Raw genomic sequence first — 19,161 nt, 5'->3', positions numbered from 1 at the left:
CAGCTCAGGGATACGCTTGCCTGGCTCTGCTATTGAGAATACATTTATCCCCATTTATATGAGGTGTTGCTGATCTATTATCACCGATGAATTAACTGTCACGAGCAAAGCACACAGGGCCTCTGCCGACAATTTAATTGAAAGTGGGTGGCGAGGCAAGGAAGGACTCCAGCCTCATAGGATTTTGGGGGTTGGGGTTGCACGTTCTGAAACAGGCGCATTTGGGAAGATGACCCCTTCAATGCAGCCCATCTGCATGAGCACAACTAGCTCAACAAGCCAGAAATGTTGCCCCCTTTGCAAGCCAGGATCCATAAACCGGGGTTTGCTCTTGGTTTATGAATCCTGGCTTGTTTGGGAGAAAGAAGCTAGGATTCTGGGTTGGGACAACACACTAAAGTAACACATAGCTTGCTGGCCACAGCTCCCCCCCTACAAATTCAGTAAAAAGAACCAACAACAATAAAATGGGGCAAGGGGAAAACTGTCTGTAGTAGCTACAGAGTGTCAAAAATAGCTTGCTTGCAAGTGAATTTGGATTGTTTTGGTGCTCTCTAGGAGCTATGTGTCAGAATTAGCATGCAAACAAGCTAATTTTAATCCTCTGGGCACTGCAGCCACTATGGATAACATATATATATATATAATTTTTTGGCAGCCGGGGGAGGGAAGCTTGCAGGGGGAGGGGGTCCAGGGGTGAAAATGGCCCCCAGAGCTCCTGAAATTGCCAGTCCCTGCACTACACAAATAATTTCTCGTTTGTTGAGCTAGCAGAAGGAGTCCAGCGGGATCAAACCGGCTGTGTGCACAAGCACACCGCTTGTTCACAGTGAGCCAAGCCTTTCCAGAATCCTAGCCCACCATTCCATTCTGATGCCAGTACCCCTCTGTGTTATTTTAGCTCATTTTTAATTGAGGGCCCAGCAGTGAGAGGAAAAGGACTGGGCCATAGAATCACAGAATCGGTAGGGTTGGAAAGGACCCACAAGGCCATCGAGTCCAACCCCCTGCTCAATGCAGAAATCCAAGTCAGGCAGCTTGGAATCCAAGGCCAGGCAGCTGCAACCACTGTCTTCACTCCCCACACTTCAGAGTACCGTGCATTGTTCCCCCCACTCCATTCTTCATCCTCATAACCCTGCGAGGTAGCTTAGGATGAGACAGACTGGCCAGGGGGTCCATGAGCCAGGCACACACACGCTCCTAGGACCGCCGTGGGCTGCAGAACGGACATGGGAACTGCAGATGTTTCTCCTTCAACCACCAGCGCAGCATCCCAGAATCCCCCATGAGGCAGGTAACACCGGAGAGCCAATCGTATTCTCCTAGATGCTATAAGACAGGGGTGCTGAAACTCAGGCCTACCAGCCAAACCCAGCCATCTGTGTTCTTCAGGAGGCCACACCCCACTGCTCTGACCCCACTGTCTTTCTCCCAACCACCAGTCATTTGGTGGTTTCCCAAGTTTTGTGCGGTTTTTCCCTCATTCTAGAAGGTTGAAATGCCTCTCCAAAGGGTTAGCTACTGGCAATAAGGGCTTTACGATACAATATTTATGGCCCTGCCCCTTGTGCCTTTAGTTCCACCCACCACCCAAAACTGAATTCGGCCTTCAAGCTGAAAGAGGTTCAGCACCCCGATGTAAAGCTTCCGGATTCGCAACTTTCCCTTTGTCTCGGCAATGTTGTCCCTGAAAGAAGGCATCGTGGCCACTGGCGTGTCTCATGCCGAGTTCTTTAAAGTTTTTGCCCTGACCACCTGCTACTCAGAGAGTCTCACGACTGTGTCAGAGCTTGAACCAGAGCATCCCTGAAGTCTGGCGCTCTAGCCACTACACCGTGCTGCCAGTATGGCAGCAACAATTTAAAAGGAGGTAATGTAGAGCTGCGATTCTGGGAGATGCATTCCTTTGAAGGATTTGCTAGGGGATTTCACACACACACTCACACACACACACACAGAACCCTCCTCCATTCACTGCAGTTCTCTCATTTCCCCCCCACCCCCCGCCTGTGCACACAGACCTCTCCACAGCGGGGTTTGTTGAAAAGTAGCAATGAAAAAAGAAGACAAGAAATGCGCCAGAAACACGTAGGCAGAAGGTACAAAGAAGAACTTGTGATCTTGTTACCGGGGTGTAAAATTCTTTGTCAAACAGCAGCCTCTACCTATCTGGGAGGGTGCAAAAATATAAGGGAGGGAAGAAGTGCAGTGTGAGAAATCTCTCCGGGGCAATTAACACCTCCATGTGGATCAGTGGTATTCAAAAAAAGCAGCTAATCTGAAAGTGTTCACTTGGGAGAACAGGAGAACTCAGAAGTCTGGTTTAATTGGCAATTTCGCTGCCTTGCGCATACCTATGTACGACACCGCATCCCTCCTGGGGTCAGACCTGGCCAACACCATCGCCTTTATTGCCTTGTCTGAACCGTGTATCTGCAAAAACTGACTTACAGTCAATGCACCATTGCAAAAGCGCTGCACTGCACATCTGCCAAGCCAAGTATTCGCAGATGAAAATGGAGTTACACGAGCTTCTGTCTCCCTGGCTTGGCACATTATTTGCATTCAAAAAGATTCCCAGATTGACCACCGGCATCTCCATTAAAACAGGGGTTTACTCTCAGGAGGAGGAGAATCCATAGCTATTCTCCCATTGTGGTTAAAAACTCCATCATAAAACACAGACATCCAAAACAAACCAGCAAACAAAACAAAACAAAACATTAATAAAACCTCACAGTTACACTTACAGGGCATGGCTGCAATCTGATGCATAGTTTCCTGGGAGGAAGTGCCACTGAACTCAATGGTGCTTACTTCTGAGTGAGCAAAGGTTCAACATGAAAAACGTATTGAACTTGCAGCCAGCTGAAATGCAGCCATTAGCTTCTAATGACAAAAGAAACATCTCACAAAGGGGAGGTGGTTTAAACCGTGAGCATCAAGTAGGAACGGTAATCAAATAAAAGGAAAGACATATCCAAAGCTTTCTGCTTATTTCCCCGATCTGTTGATTTCCTCTATGCCGGGATAGGGAACCTGGTGCCTTCCACATGTTTGGGATGCCAGCTTTCATGGTTTCCAACTGTGCTGGCTAGGGCTTACGGGAGCTGAAGTCCACACTATCCAGCAGGCACTAAGGGAATGATCCTATGGCCTCCAGACAGTGTCTGAAGGGCCATAGGAGAGTTTGAATTCCCAGCCCTGATGTCAGAGACAGCGCTCCAGCCTCAGAGCTGGGAATCGGAGCTCTGGCTCCCTCTCTCAATCTCTCTCTCTCTCTCTCACACACACACACACACACACCCTTGATGCGGAAAGAACCATGCCAGCTGCTTTCCAAGGCGGGGAATGCAACCTCAGAGAGGTGAAAAAGGGGGTGTTGGTAGGCAGGGAGGGGAGGAGAGTGGAGAGGCCAGGATACAAAATATCCTGAAGTCTCTCCAGCCTCCTTCCCTCCTCCTCTGAGACGCTTTCACTACATGGATAAAAAAGCCCATTCTAGTGAAAATGCAGAGCAAGAGGATAGGGAGGCAAAGATCACCTCCACCACTCCTCCCACTCTGCATAGGATGACCAGAAGCCTCTGAAATCACCTAGCCCCTGCTCGGTGCTGATTTGTCACAAGCAAGAATCAAACTTGAAAGCCTTGTTATTACCTCACCATGCTGCTCCTGCTTGGAGGGGGGAAAGAGTCCCAGAATTGTTTTCCCCTGCATTCCCCTTCCACTACACCACTGCTCTGTGCCAGGAATGAAAGACTCCCTCCCCTCTGTCTCAGAGGCCCGGAGAGTCGAAATCAGCCAGAGTCGACAAAGTTGGATCAATAGATAAGCTTTGCAGACCTTAGGGGGAAAGGGATGCCTTCATCCCAACCCGAGGAGAACATTTTCATCCCAGTTGCTTCCTCCCACATTCTCCCATTGCCAAAGCTTTCTCAGGACCGCTCCAGCCCTCCAATCCTTCCCACCATGGCGCTGTAGTCCAACACATCCAGAAGCTGCCAAGTCAGGAAACGCCGACCTGCTCTAAACTGACCATCAATAACAGTTTTCCCTGAAACCAACCCCTGACATTTCATAGAATGATGAAGGAAACGTCTGAATTTCACCAAGGGCCTGGATGCTCTGGGACAAGTGTGAGTCAAAGCAGAGGCGACAAGGAAGGGAGTGAAAGGCAGAGCGCTGGTGTTTTCATCTCTTCATACAGACCCAGTTATGCGCTTGGTCCCCAGAAGAGAGGGCCATGCAAAGGAGGGCAAAGAGCGGCAAGTACCCCCTCTTGGATTAGCCAGGGAAGACGAAGCACCCTCACCCCACTGCAAGGGTTCTAGCTATGATGGCTTGATGCTGCATCAAGCATCAGACCCAACATTCCCCTGAATAGCAGTCACTGAGGAGCAACGGTAAGGAGGAAGCTATCGCACTCCTGTCCTGCTTGTGGGCTTCCCATTGGGGCATCTGGTGAGCCACTATGGGAAACAGGATGCCAGAGTAGGACCCTCTGCTCTGATCCAGCAGGGCTCTTCTTATGTTTTAAAGCAGAGGCAGAACCTCGAGGCCTGGGGGCCACATCCGGCCCTTCTCTGGCCCTCCCAGGGGCCACACCTGACCCTTGTCCAGCCCTCCCAGGGGCCATATCCGGTCCTCCTCTGGCCCTCCCAGGGGCCACATCTAATGTGGCATTTGGCATTTAATGTCCATTAAAAGTTCTGCACCTAGGAAAAAGAAACCAAATGCACAGTTACAAGATGGGGGATACGTGGCTCAACAACACTACAAGCGAGAAGGATCTTGGAATTGTTGTCCATTACAAGCTGAATATGAGCCAACAATGTGATGTGGCTGCAAAAAAGGCAAATGCTATTTTGGGCTGCATTCATAGAAGCATCGCTTCCAAATCCCGGGAAGTACTAGTTCCCCTCTACTCAGCACTGGTGAGGCCTCATCTGGATGGAGTACTGTGTCCAGTTCTGGGCACCACACTTTAAGAAGGATGCAGACAAGCCGGAGAGGGTTCAGAGGAGGGCAACGAAGATGATCAGGGGACTGGAAACAAAGCCCTATGGGGAGAGATGGAAAGAACTGGGCATGTTTAGCCTTGAGAAGAGAAGACTGAGGGGAGATAGGATAGCGCTCTTCAAGTACTTGAAAGGTTGTCACAGAGAGGAAGGCCAGGATCTCTTCTTGATCATCCCAGAGTGCAGGACACGGAATAATGGGCTCAAGTGACAGGAAGCCAGATTCCAGCTGAACATCAGGAAAAACGTCCTGACTGTCAGAGCAATACGACAATGGAACCCATGACCAAGGGAGGTGGGGGTCTCTCCCACACAGGAGGCATTCAAGGTGAGGCAGGTCAGCGGCTTGTCAGGGATGCTCTGACTTGGACTCTTGCACTGCGCAGGGGGTTGGACTCGATGGCCTTGTGGGCCCCTTCCAACCCTACTATTCTATGATTCTATGATTCTACATCAGGCCTTCCCGGGGGCCACACCAGGCCATCCCAGGTTCCCCCAGATGTCACTCCCCCTTCCAACCAACCACTGATCATTTTGTGGTTTCCTGGCTTTTGTGCAATTTTTTCTCCTGTTCTAAAAGGCTGAAATGGCAGTAACAGCTTGAAGCTACAATATGTGGGTATTTGGGGGTGTTTTGCCCCCCCCCCTTTTGCCTTTGGCCATGCCTCCCAAAGCTTCTCTTACATGGAATTTGGCCCTCGGGCTGAAACCGGTGGTGCATTCCCGTTCTAAAGGCCAGTGGATAAAGAAGAGGGAAAGAAGCCACTGGTTTTCAAGAACCCAGCAAATGAGTGCTTCTGTGTCCTGGGAGTAGAACACTGCTGTGGAGGCAGGAAGGAAAGCTGAGAGTTGAGGTTAAAAACGAAGAGGCTGCACCCAGGAAAGCGAGCTTCTAGGTCTCCTACCACTCCGTGTTGTTTATTTGTTTTTATTATTTATTAGTCCCCTTTCAGCCCCAAAGAAAAAATAAATAAGGCTCCGAAGTTGACATGCCATTTAAAACCTACAAATTAAATATGCAAATTAAAGAGCATAAATATATTATAACTACAATATAATCATAAATATAATAATATTTGCCAACAGTGACTTTCCAGCGCCCCCTCAAGATGTCATTTTATGAAGGACGGTAGAGAAAAGGCATGAAACAAAAATAAAGTCGGGATCTCTCTTGAACTTGATTTTTTAATGGATTATTAGACTGTGTTGGGCTTCCCACACCCCTAAAATTACTTTGGGGGGTGTCTTTGCACATGCACACTAGAGTTACAATGCCATAGCGGTACCAACTCAGAGATTCCACGCTTGGACGCTGCCCGCAAACCCCTGGAAAAGGCTGTAACGCGAAGAAGCACACGGGCAAAACATCAAAATGGTTTTAAAAGGCAAAATAACAGGGATTCACTAAGGGAGAGGGCCCCCAAAATAAACCACCCTGGGAAAGTGGGGCACTTGGGGTATATAAAGATCTGATCCATCTCTCTGGATCTCCCCGCCCCACTTCAGGTTGACATGGGGCTCTGTCTCAGCATGTTCCAGCTTGTGGAGTTCACATGCAGCTGGGAGTGGGTGTCGCGCCACTCTAATCCCCATCCCATAAAGCAGGCTGAGCAGAAGGTTGATCTCCAGATGTTTTGGGCTTCAACACCTAGAAGCCCCTGTTGGCATGACCGACGGTCAGGGATGCTGGGAGCTGAAGTCCAAAACTTTTGGACAGCAACTTTGGGCCTAGCCCTTCCATAAAACCCAACACAATCTTTTTTCCTGGTCCAGTTGTTTCAAGCCTCGGCGATGTCCCAGCAAGGAAGATGGCAGGCATTTCAGCAAGTGCCTGCGCTGTAAATCCTAACTCTGTTTGCCAACCTGTGGAACCAGGATGACTCCAAGCCAAAGGGATCCTGGGAGCTGTAGGCAAAAGCACAGATGGGCCATTTGCTGGGTGGTTTGATCTACAACTCCCATTATTGGCTGTGCTCGCTAGGACTGATAGGGCCCAATATCTCGAGAGCCCACCCTTGGGCTAAGGGCTAAGAGCACGTGGGGAGAAGGGCCACAGGGCCACAGCTCAGGGTAGACCACCTGCTTTGCCTGCAGAAGGTCCTGAATTCAATCCTCGGCATCACCAAACAGGGCTGGGGAAGTCCCCCGGCCTAAACCATGGGGAGCTGCAGCCAGTCATGGCAGATGTACCACCGATCTAACTTGGTATACATTTTTTATTATTATTTATTTATTTATTTATTTCTATACCACCCAATAGCAAAAGCTCTCTGGGCGGTTCACAAAAATAAAGTAGTTTCGTACGCTCCACTTGAAATCAGCCCTTTATTCAGGAAAATGAGGACTAGAATCTTGCTTTATTTTGAGGGGAAAGACCACAGGACAGTGATAGAGGTTCCAGTACTGCATGCATGTGTACCATACATGTACCACAATGCACACACTTTGCCATACAGAATGTCCCGGGTTCGATCGCTGGCATTTCCAGGTAGGCTAGGAAAGACCCCTGTCTGGAAGCCCTGGAGACACGCAGCCAGTTGGTGTCAACCCACTTTACCCAACCTGGTGCCTTAAAGATGTTTGGGACTACAACCCCCATCATTGCCTTGCTGGCTGGGGTTGATGGGAGTTGGAGTCCATTAGGGTTAACCATTACTTTGGGGGTATCCCTTGAAGAAGGAATAAGCCATCTTGTGTCTTCCAAATGCTCTGGATTACAACTCCAATAAGCCCCAAATCTGGTACCCTCCAGATGTTTTAGACTACATTTCCCATAATCTCTGTCCATTAGCCCTTGCCAATGGACAGGGGTTATGGGAAATGTATCTGAAAACATCTCAGTTGGCACCAGGTTCCCTATCCTTGCCTTAAGACCTCATGGGATGTGAAAATAAAGTCCCTCACCCCAACCCAGCACACGCACACACACAAGAAGCAGGGCTGACTAAGCCCTGCCTTTCAAAATAGGCTTGGGGGCTCAGTGCACGGAGATCCCCAGCTCAAATTAAAATTGCCAGCTGTGGATACCCAAGGACTTAAGAAAATAATGACATTTCTTTTTCAAGCGTGCAACCCCTTTGCGTCCATTATTTAGCCATTATCCTTACAACAAACCTGTAAGGTAGGTCAGCCTCATTATCTCCCATATGACAGAGAGAGAGAGAAGCTTGCTTAAGTTTATGGCAGAGGCGAGATCCAAATGAGGGAATCCTTGATTTGTAGCCCAGCCTCCTATCTGCTATTTTATAACAGCTCTACAGTTCCAAACATTTCTGTTCAATTAAAATGAGGGCTAGAATCATGAACAAGTCACCACTTCAGCAGCTCATCCTAGGATTGGACATCCCATATGTGCATGCCTCACTTGATGACTAGAGCATCAAGTGTTATATCTGAATGAGCCACTGAAGATCAAACTCTTTCACATCACCTCTGACATGGTGCTTTTTTTTAACAGTTCCCACATTCAAGCATCGGTCGTCAAGTGTTCCGAGATCGAAAGACTACTGATACACATGCAGTCAGACCCTTAAACCTGCCCTGAACAGCAAATGTTAACTCCCTATGGATGGTCATACAGCTCAGCTCTGGGCTTCAGAAACTTAGCGTTCATCCTCCTCCAATTTCTTTCTCAAATGTCATGATGTTCTGATGTCATGAGGGCTAGAAACTTAAGTGTTAAAAAAAACAGTGAAGAACCTCTGGACTTTCTTAGGATGCACAAAACTGCACTTAAGGACCTCCGCAGCCCCGTGGAACTGCCAAAATGGCATGAATATAAAATCTGTTGGGAAAAAGTGCTTGGGGGGGGGGGTATTTTAGCTGCCCTAGAGAAGGCTGTACCAGCAGCCGGGACCTACCTGATCCGGTGGGGTTAAAACCTCCTCTGCACCAGAGGCCAAGAGGGCTTTGCTCTTGTTCAGGTCCGAGGCTTCTACTTTGATCAGCCTGTGTTTGGGGGAGCCATACTTCCCTTCCAAATTGACGCTGGTGGCACCCCCCTTGTTCGGAGACCCTCCGGGGTCCGGATCGGGTTTGCCATCACCATCTTCATAGGGATCCTCAAAATCCAGGCTCTTCTGTGCACGATATGCCTTTAAGATCTCACTCTCCGTGTAATCAGGCTTAGGGGGCTGTGGGGGAGACCTCCTGCTCCCGAAACTCAAATAATCCTTCAGCCACTTGGCCATCGGTCCCCCTTACCCAACGCCAGGGACTGCCAAGCCAGTGATACCTCTTGGCAGAACAATGCCTGGAAGGGGGAAAAGAGCCTCAGACTGCAACCAGGTAATCCTTCATGGGTCAATGTGATTTATAATCCAAATTAGGAGTTGTCCGTCTTTTCCTTCGCTAAACCAGGCGTTAAGAGAAGAGCGGGAGGGGGGGAGAGATAGAGCAGCGTTACTTTATCCTATAATATACCCAATTGAAAATCTTGTTTGGTTTGCTCAAACCCTACGTTCTCCTGTCATGTGTGTGTGTTGTGGTAGTGGGGAAAGATTGAAAGCCACCTCAATTCACATGATGTCAGCTCATGAAATACATTACTCACATCCTGAGGTTGGGGTGATGGGAGATATCTGGAGCATAACTGAGATGGGGGAGCAACAAATTAGAAAGGAGAGAGTTTGAATCTCACCACTATAACCCACTCAAGAGAGTGGATTTAGGAAAGCCATTCTCTCTCAACCTCCCTCCCCGCAATTTGAAATATGGGAATAACTCTGATCTAACTCACGGGATTGTTGTAAGGAATGCTGATGTAATAAACTAATCTGGAAATCTCTACATCAGCTTTCCCCAACCTGGTGTCCTCCATGCCAACAACCCCCATCATACCCAGCCAGCATGGCTGATGGGAATTGCAGTTCAACACATCTGGGGGGGTCCAGGTCTGGGAAAGTCTGTTCTGGGTTATTAAGAGCTTTGACCATTCCTTTTCAAGGTGACCCAGGAAATCCAGGACTCAGATCTTACCTCCATCACTAATTCTCCAGGTTGCATTAGGTCACAGGTAGGGAACCTGCAGCCTCTGGGTGTGGCTGGACTACAACTCCCATCATCCCAGCCAGCATGGCCAATGTTCAATCATAACGGGAGTTGTAGTCCAACAACATCTGGAGAGCCAGATGCTAACCAACCCTGTGTTAGGGCAAGCTGTTCTTCTGTCAACCTTCTTGCCCAGAAGAACGAGGATAATCATACTGGCCCGCCACACAGGGCTGTTGTAAGAGGGCCACAAACAAGGTAATGTATGGAAAGCACTTTGAATGCTTTATAAATACTTATTATTAATAATCTACAAGATATTCTCCTTCCCAGACCCATCCATTTAATTTCAATGGATCTTGCAGGGAGAATGTCCTGGCGGAATTGAACCTCTGGGCTTTCACATATTATTGGCCAAACAGCAGAGGAAGCGTGGGGGGCGACTTGGAAAGGATTATTTCGCATTTAGTCGCAATGTAAGATTTAATCACTAACCCCCTCCCTAGAGAATCACATTCTCAAGTCTTGCAAAATATAAAATTACATCTTCATATCATCTGTCTTTGACAAAGCCTCCCCCCCCCCCCCAAGAAAAAGATGTTGGAATTGAGAAGGGGTTGGTTTTTCCATTCAGTCTTAACTGAAAATGCAATTATTAGAGATAGACGCAAAATCAACCCCCCCCCCCTCAACACACACACACCCTTTCAAAAGCTGCAGTCGTCTGCACACGTTTACCTTGGAGTATGTCCCTTTGGACTCAGTTGGGCTTACTCCAGAGTAAACATGCCTGGGTTCAGATTTCACAGATAAGGGGACTACTTCCAAAGACTTTCTTGTCTGGCCCAAAAGATAATCCCCCCCCCTGCCCAAGCCATTCTTTTTTAAAAGCCTACAGACATGTCGATTTAAAAAAAAGGACACTGAGGTTGCAATCCTATACCCATTACCTGGGAGTAGGCTCTATTGAACTCAATGGGACTTACTTCTGAGTAGACATGCATAGGATTGCACTGAGTCTTTTTTGAAAACAGACCTAAAGGGGGGGGGTGGAGAAAGGGAGGGGTAAATTAAATTTACCAGTTTCTTCTGCAGGGATCCGAGGGGAATTATTCAGCCAAAGGCGATTTTCTAGGATAAAAAAACCACATTTTTTAAAAATCACACCATCTACCAAACCATCCAGAATCAATAGCTTTCTCGTTTCGGCTCCATCCGTCTCTTCCAGGTCCATTTACAGCCTGCTTGGTTTTGTTTTCTTTTTTAAAACAAAGTTCAGGGTTTTGTTTTGCGTGTTCTTCTTTTCTTTTCTTTCTCTTTTTTTGAACAGAAAAGAAAAGCCAAATTTATCTGTAGAGGCGATCAAAACGACGAGTTGTTCCTTCTTTGTTTCTTTCTGATCGCCTCTGCAGTTAAAAAAGAAAATTTCCGATGTGTTTATTTCAACTGCTGATCCTAATAATATTTTGGGTTTGTTTTTGTTTTTTTTTCCAAATGAAGACGGATTCAGTGTCTCATCCAACCGATCTCCTGGAAAATAAAGAAGCAACGTCCCCCTCTCCATAGACAGAAAAGCGAACAGGCACGCGCCATCCCATAATTTAGCTACTTTAAGGCTGCTGTTCCATTGATCTGTTGCAAAGCCCCCAAACAAAACAAAACAAAAAGAGAGAGAGAGAGAGAGAGAGAGAGAGAGAGAGAGAGAGAGAGAGAGCGCGAGCGCGCAGGGATCTTTCTTTTAAAAGAGAGAAAAGAAAAAAGGAGAGAGAAAATTAAGATTTCCAACCAACCAAACCTTCTACATCCTTTTAGGTTCTCCTCCCCCTTTTTAAAGGGAGATCTACAAAAGCTGGAATGGAGAACTTTACTGAACAGCTTGCCCTCTTCTTATTTCTCTTCTCTTCTCTTGTTTGTTTGAATTTGCTCCCCTCTCTTTCTTCTTCCTGTGTTAAATCTTTGAATATATTTTTCAAAGCTTCACTCCACTGGGGATGATCCAAAGAGATGCTTTCCTCCCCCTATGACACCTCCCCCCCAAAAAAAGCATGTACACAAAAACAAAACCAGCCAAGCCAACACAGCTCGCCTGCAAAGGGGGTGGGGTGGGGGAAGGAAGGAAGGAAGGAATGAAAAAGAAAAGAAAGAATACATTACACTTACACACGCATCTCTCCCCCAATTCCCTGTCTTACAATTCTGCTTTCTTTCCTTGTCAGAGTCTTTGGGAGGGAACTGGAGGCTTCAGAGATGGATTTACAGGTTGTTGGGATTTTTAAAAAAACGATGGGGGGAGGATATGGGGAGGGGCAAAAAAAATTGAGGAGGGAGATGAACATCTATGCAGCCAGGAGAAGCGTTTATTGTACATCACTGTAGCACATAACTCCAAGGTGTGTGGTTTTTTCTTGGCATATTTTTATGGGGAGGGGGAGGAAGGTTAAAGAGTCCTTCAGCCTCAGTGGCTGGAGAGAGAGCCAGGGAAGAGAATCAGTATTCAATCTCTATTCCCAATATATTACTCCTCTGCAATATTTTTAAATTTTAAAGGATGGAGTGGAAGAAATAAGAGGTTGTCCCTTCATAAAAAGCATCCTTTCCAAAAAGATTGCTTTCCTTAGCCTGTAATCCTAGGCATACTTACAAGGGAGTAAATCCCAATGAACACAATGGGACTTACCTCTGAGTAAACAAGCAAAGGATTGCACTATCAGTTTGACACACACACCCAATTTAAAGGGGGAGGGCAACTGAAGCCAAACCTGGCTATTCCTATATATAGTGACAGTATATTTGCAATATTAAAGGGAAGGAGAGAAAGGCGGGGGGGGGGGAGATTGAGGGGGTTGTATTTTCATATATTCATATATTTCTTTAGTCAACTGCACTCAGCTCTTATGCTCACCCCCTTTTTATACTGTAGATGGGGGGGGGAGTGTTCCCCCATTTCTCTTCCCTCTCCACCTCCCCAATTAATTTTGCAAGTGGAGGAAGGGTAGTAGAAGGAATATTTTCCCCAAGACTTTCCTGCTATAATTTACAAGGAAAAATTATGGAAATCCCCCCTCCCAACACGCACACACACACACACACACACACATTAAAAAGATGAATATCCCCTTCCTTAAACAACAAAGAGAAAGAGGGCATTGCACTCCCAGGGCCCATCCTCTTAAGGACGGATGGTGAAATTGATCTGCAAAGAGGTAAAAAATGGGGCGGGGGAGTTGGTATTGATTGGACTGTGGGGGCTCATCCCCCCCCCAGTTCTCCTGCCTTAACACTAAAGCCCTGGAGAATAAACTTCCCTTTTCTCTCTCCCACACCATCTCCTTTAAGTGTACTATAGTTAATGGCCATTTTGTAGCTTGGATTTCTCCCCAAAAGCTATTGACCAGGGGATGGAAAAGTTGCTTGTGTGTGTGGATGCATTAGAAGGGGGGGAGTGGATTGATGGATCTGCCACCCTCATCCCTTTTCTTATAGCTCCCTAGAAATGGACACACACAGGCACGCGCACACACACCCACACACTGACTGCCACTGGTTATAGTCGGAGGAAATTTTGCTCCATGGATGTCTGTGCAGCAGCCTGTAGGTGTGAAATTATAACTAGCCCTCGTCTGAGGACAAGGGAAGAGGAGGAGGGATAGATGGATGGTTGTAAAGAAAAGAAAAGAAAAGAAAAGAAAAGAGAGGAGTAGAGATATGGAGGTAAGAAGAAACAGGGACAGGAAAGAATGAAAGGCAAATTAAGATGGAGAAAGGAGCAAGCAGAGGAGAAATAGAGCCAGCTGGAATTAAGAAACAGCGCTCAAGATGTCTCGAGTGCGAAGGACTCTGTTTTAGCTTTCTCTTTCTTCTGAACTGTGTCACACAGACACATAGGCAAGATTTGAAGCAGCAGGGACCAGCAGAAAGAAGAAGGGGACAGGAAGACAATAAATACACTGAATTTAGCCGTGGGGGGTGGACACCTGTGGCTTTTTGCCTGGGAGAAATGCACCAAAAGGGCCCACACACCCTTAGGAACAGAAGTAAGGAAATGGCTCTCCTGAGGCAGAGCTATTTGTAGCTCAGACAAACAGCAGACCATTAGAACATCTCTCAGCCTGCAGGCACTTTAAGATCAGCAAGAGAGGTGCTTCTCATTTGCCCTCCGGTGAAAGTGGTTAGGTGGGCAGCCACAGAAAAGAGGGCCTTGTCTGCAGTGACTCCACACCTCTGGAATAAGTGGCCATCAGGGGTCTTCCAATGCTCCGTCACTGCAGGCTTTTAAGAAGGCCTTGAAAACATATTATTTTACTCTGGCCTTCTCCTGCTAGGATTGCAGTTTTCAATCTCTCTTTTTTATTGTGTTCTTACTGTTTTGTTGTGTTTTTACCGCTCTTAGAATCATTTCGGTTTTATGCGTTTTATTGTTGTCCGCCACCTTGGGAGGGCTCTGGCCCTGAAAGGTTGCATGGAAACATTTTATATGAATCAATATAATAAATAACTCCATTTTGGAGATGCTCTCAGGGGCCATGTTTCCAGTGGTGGGTGGGGACTAAGGCAAAAAAGGTGGGGCCGAAATATAAAAAAATAGCAGGATAGTTTACCTTCAAGCTTTTTGTGCCTGTAACTGAGACTTAGGAGAGACATTTCAACCTGAGGTTCCCCACCTCTGCAGTAGAATGATTTCCATCCCCCCCCCCCAACCTGACCTCCTCACTACTTTTTCCATGTCTGAAAATTCAGGGTTCAGACTGACAACCTCAGCCAAGGCTAATGAAAACAAACAGCCGTGATTCGATGGGGCATCTGACTAGTCTTCTACACCGCACAGCCCCAGGTTGATAACTGGGTTTGAACCCAAATCCTCACAGTCCTAAATGAACAGAGTGCCCCACGCTGGCTCTCAAAGGCAAGGGGCCGTAACCCAATGGTGGAGCCCCTGCTAAAAGGTCCCAGGTTCAATCCCTGGCATCTCCAGGTAGGACTGCGAAAGACCCCTTGCCTTAACCCCTGGAAAGCCCCAGCCAATCACTGTAGGCCAGGGGTGCACACAACACCTACCCCAGTTCTAAAAGCTTGAAATGCTTAGTTACTGGCAGGAACAGCTTGAAGCTACAACGTACTGGTAGCTTCAGTATTTGGTGCCTCACCCCTTTGGAATTCGGCTGTCATGCTGAAAGAGCTGCTGTCCCCCTAGTATATACAATATTAGGAGGACTGACGGTCTGGCTCATTACAAGGCATGTTCTGAAATGCCGCCTCCCCCTAGGAACTGCACAAGGGCCTGTTATTGCTTTAGGGAGCCAACGAGGCCATTGAGACATCGGTAGCTGTCCCACCATAATCATCTCAGGTCTATTTGCATGTGTCCAGCAACCAACACTTTTTGAAATGCTCACCAAAGGGCAGCAAGAAGAATGTTAAAAAAAAGTACCTGCCTTAAGGAGAAGGATGACGACTCTAGCATGTAATGAGGTCTGGCAACATCAGAGCTACTGGGCACAGGGTGCTGACAAACCATAGTCAACACAGCTATCATTGGGAAAATGGAGCTGAGTAACACCATGAAGGACCTGGGAAAGCAGGGACCCCAACTTCAAAGGTTTAGGGGGCAGAAACACGCCTGCACGTAGAACACTCTGTGCACAGGGCTGGACTCACCCATTTCTAGACAGTTTTTACATTAAAATGCCTGCCATTTTGGTGGACACTCATATATGGCAATGATCTGAAAGGGGGGATGGAAGGAGGCAAGCCAGAAAGGCTCCATATGAGAACACATCTAATCCTTAAAAAAGGAAAGAATGAAGGGGAAAAGAAAAACATTTTCTCTCCATAAGGTACTAGGCTGGAAGAAGTTAATGGGCACATTCCCCCAATGCCAATAACTGATAAAACAAATGATTTTATCGTATTTCTTTTTACTCGTTTAGTTGTTTGCTGCATTTATATCCCACTTTTCCTCCAAGAAGCCCAAGGTGGCTTGATGATCCTCCTCATCTCCCTTTTTTATCCTCACAACAACCCTGTGAGGTAGGTGAGGCTGAGAGTCAGCGACTAGCCCAAAGTCACCCGGTGAGCTTCATGGCCGAGTGGGGATTTGAACCCAGGTCTCCTCAGTCCAGGTCCAACACCCTAACCACTACACTACACCCTCTGTCTTTTATTATGCCTGTCTCCCTGAGAGCTTCAGCTATGGGGCGACTCATAAATTGAACAACAAGAAATGGACCCCGTTTGGTTCCATTTTTCATTTGTTCCAGAATGAATGCACCTCCCAACCCCTTTCACCAACTTCCCCATTCAATAAGGGTAAGTGGGGAGTGCCAAGGTTGGGCCATGGAAGAGCAGTCAGGATCCGAGGGCAAACCGGGAGGCAGGACTGGAGAACAAGGCAGGAGCCAGGATGAATGAGCAGGACCAAAGCACAAGAAACAACAGAACTCAGCTGGATGCAGTTGCTCAAAGAAAGTTCCTCTAACACAGGAAGCCCTTTTATACTCCTTCCTGCCTAGCAGGAGCCGATGACCAGCCTGAGTGGGCGCAGCCAGTCTGGAGGGTTCTTCCCTGAGAAGGTGCGGTGCCGTGGCTCACCACATGGGGCAGTGCTCTACCGTTCCCGACTCTTTACTGAGAGGCTGCAGCGAGGTGGTTCGCCACATGGGGCAGCGGTCAGCACTTCCTATAGGAACCCAGTTCCTATAGGAAGTAGCGCAGTCTCACACCACGAATATCTGTGCACAGCCAAAATGTTCGACAGGAGTCCTGATTATAATCAAGGACGCCCACCACCAGCTGCTTTCCACAGAAGGTGACACCACGATCATCAAGTGGAACCAATTCCCTAGGGAGGAGGTGGCCTCTCCCACACTGGAGGCGTTCAAGAGGAGGCTGGACAGCCATCTGCCAGGGATGCTTTGACTTGGATTCCTGCATTGAGCAGGGGGTTGGACTGGATGGCCTTGTAGGCCCCTTCCAACCCTACTGTTCTATGATTCTAAGATTCTGTGATTCTAAGTGGCACCCCATTCAATCTGGGGCAAGGTGCTGTCAATATGTAGATGACACCCAGCTCTCTTTCTCTTTTTCCTCCGATTTGGGTAAAACACGAGAGGTGCTAAAGCAGTGCCCAGAGCTGGTGCCAGGTTTTGGAGGGCCCTTGGATAAGACCCCCTCCATGGCCCCCCTCCCTCAGTGGGTCTCCCTTCTCACCACCATTGTCACCAGTTTCTCTTGTTCCTCCTCCTCTTTCCCATCATGGCTGCCACTTCCTTGCCTGACAGGCAGAAAGCCAGTGAGCAAGTAGGCCATGGCATCTCCTTCTCCTCCTCCTCACCACCTCTGTTGTCTGGACCCAGAGCACAGGCTCTTGTCTGCATTCCCCCACCATCCAAGGTATGGGTGGGTGGTTACAGGGCTGGCCCGAGACATTTGGCTGCCTGAGGTGAAGAACAAGATGGCACCCCCTCCCATTCCATGCACAAACCCTTCTTCAAGATGGAATATCTTTCTTTGACACCGATGATGGCACAGCGTCCTCCATCACGCCTGAAGGCAGCAGGCTAGGTAAGGGGGCAAAGGGAACTCTGCTCCAACACCTTGCTGCAGCCTCTCAGCATTTGCTGCCTGAGGCAACCACTTCACTTTGCCTAATGGTAGGGCCGGCCCTGGGTGGTTATCAGAGAACACTCTACCAAGAGATGCTCGCCTGGCCCTTACTTTGCAGTATTATTTTCTCAGGCTTTTTAACATCTGGTGAGCTTTTAAAACCATGTCATCTCTGGTGACACTGAGAACAATGATGCTTGTAAGAGGGAAAAGTGGCAAATGGTGATTTATGAAGAGACATCCACGCTCGAAGCAAGACGTACCCAGCCAAGCAAAGGAAAACATGAGATGGAAAGGTAGCACTGAAACACAGCAACCATCCATGCCAGGTTGATGTCTTATGTTCTGTGGAGGCGTTTTGCCTAGAAAGAGAGAAATCGTTAGGGACTTTCCAGTTTATAAAAAGCAGCAAACAACGGGTGTATTAAAAATAAAATAAATCACCAAACGTGTGGCGGAGAGAGGGAACAGAGGGGAATTAGTTGTGACGTGGAGTTATCCAACAAAATTAATTTCGGAGCAGGCAGGATGGACAAAAGGAGGTGCCTTATTTGTGACACATGGCAGTAACCTCTGGAACTCACTGCGACAGCATTGTTATTGTGAACTATTTGCACAGATATTGTTTTTATTTTTTTAAAAAAAAATCAATAAATATATTTTAATACATAAATACAATGTATACGTATAACATATTTTAATGGGGGCTGATTTGCCACCAGGAATGGAACAGCCAAGCAGCGGAGGCTGGGGGCTCCAATGTCAGTGGGGTGGTGAATCTGCTCTGGGTTTCAGTCAGAACCAGTCAGAACTCTGAAGGAGCTCTCCAAGGTGCTGAACCCAACCCCCAGAATAGCTTCAGCACCTTGGACAGCTTCTTCAGATCCCCATTGGCATCAGAGCTACCAGTCTCCACTCCCTCCAAGTTCAGGGTCACTATACACCATTTGGGGCCCAGTCCATGAGGACGTTCTCCCATGCAAGATTAATTTCGAATCTTGTCCAGTCATTTTACCCCAATATCCCTTCCCAGAAGTTGACAATGACCAAGATGGGATAGCTTCTAATTATGGCCGGAAAATGATCCATTACACACACACACACACTTTTCATATTTGCTCTAGTTTTAGATATTCTACATGCATTTGAGAAAGGAGTGGATCTGAATGTAGAAACCTCAAATAATTGATGCTCCAAGAATAAATACCCCAATGTGTTTTTCAGGTCTTTACCAAGGCTGAAAGCTTTGAATGGAGATTCCTTGATCATCAGGTGATGTGCAAATCACTCTAAAACTCACCGGATGTTGGAGCTAATCGGTTTTTCAAATTGCCTCCAGCTTTTGGCTTTTCCCATTCTACGGTAACTGGCCCCATTATTTTGCATGTTTATTCATTTAAAAATGTCTGTAGTGCCTTTCCATTTTTTTTAAAAAAAATTAAGCACAGGACAGCTACCAGCTAAAAATGAAAGAAAACCATCATCTTATTACTATTATTTTTTAAATCCATACAACACATAATGCTGAGATCATAGCTCCAATCCAA

The 19,161-nt window shown here is 47.3% G+C and overlaps 1 protein-coding gene across 1 annotated transcript in view; it reads right to left on the bottom strand.

Annotated features, from left to right (window-relative positions):
- The window catches only part of SHD (Src homology 2 domain containing transforming protein D), a 45,790-nt gene extending 27,819 nt beyond the window's left edge, over positions 1–17,971 (bottom strand). Inside the window, exons 1-3 of the mRNA XM_084826246.1 lie at positions 17,878–17,971; positions 11,093–11,143; positions 8,884–9,373 (exon numbers count right to left, since the gene is read on the bottom strand). Coding sequence (XP_084682372.1) covers positions 8,884–9,213 — 330 coding nt within the window. The 5' untranslated portion in view covers positions 9,214–9,373; positions 11,093–11,143; positions 17,878–17,971. The remainder of the gene's footprint in view (positions 1–8,883; positions 9,374–11,092; positions 11,144–17,877) is intronic.
- Positions 17,972–19,161: the final 1,190 nt, after the last annotated feature.

This window comes from Heloderma suspectum, chromosome Z (assembly GCF_057233095.1).
Source record: "Heloderma suspectum isolate Gila_16-S chromosome Z, 16-S_ref, whole genome shotgun sequence".
Taxonomy (NCBI): Eukaryota; Metazoa; Chordata; class Lepidosauria; order Squamata; family Helodermatidae; genus Heloderma; species Heloderma suspectum.
Note: the sequence above shows the minus strand (reverse complement) of the source record. Positions and strands in the feature narration are given on the sequence as shown.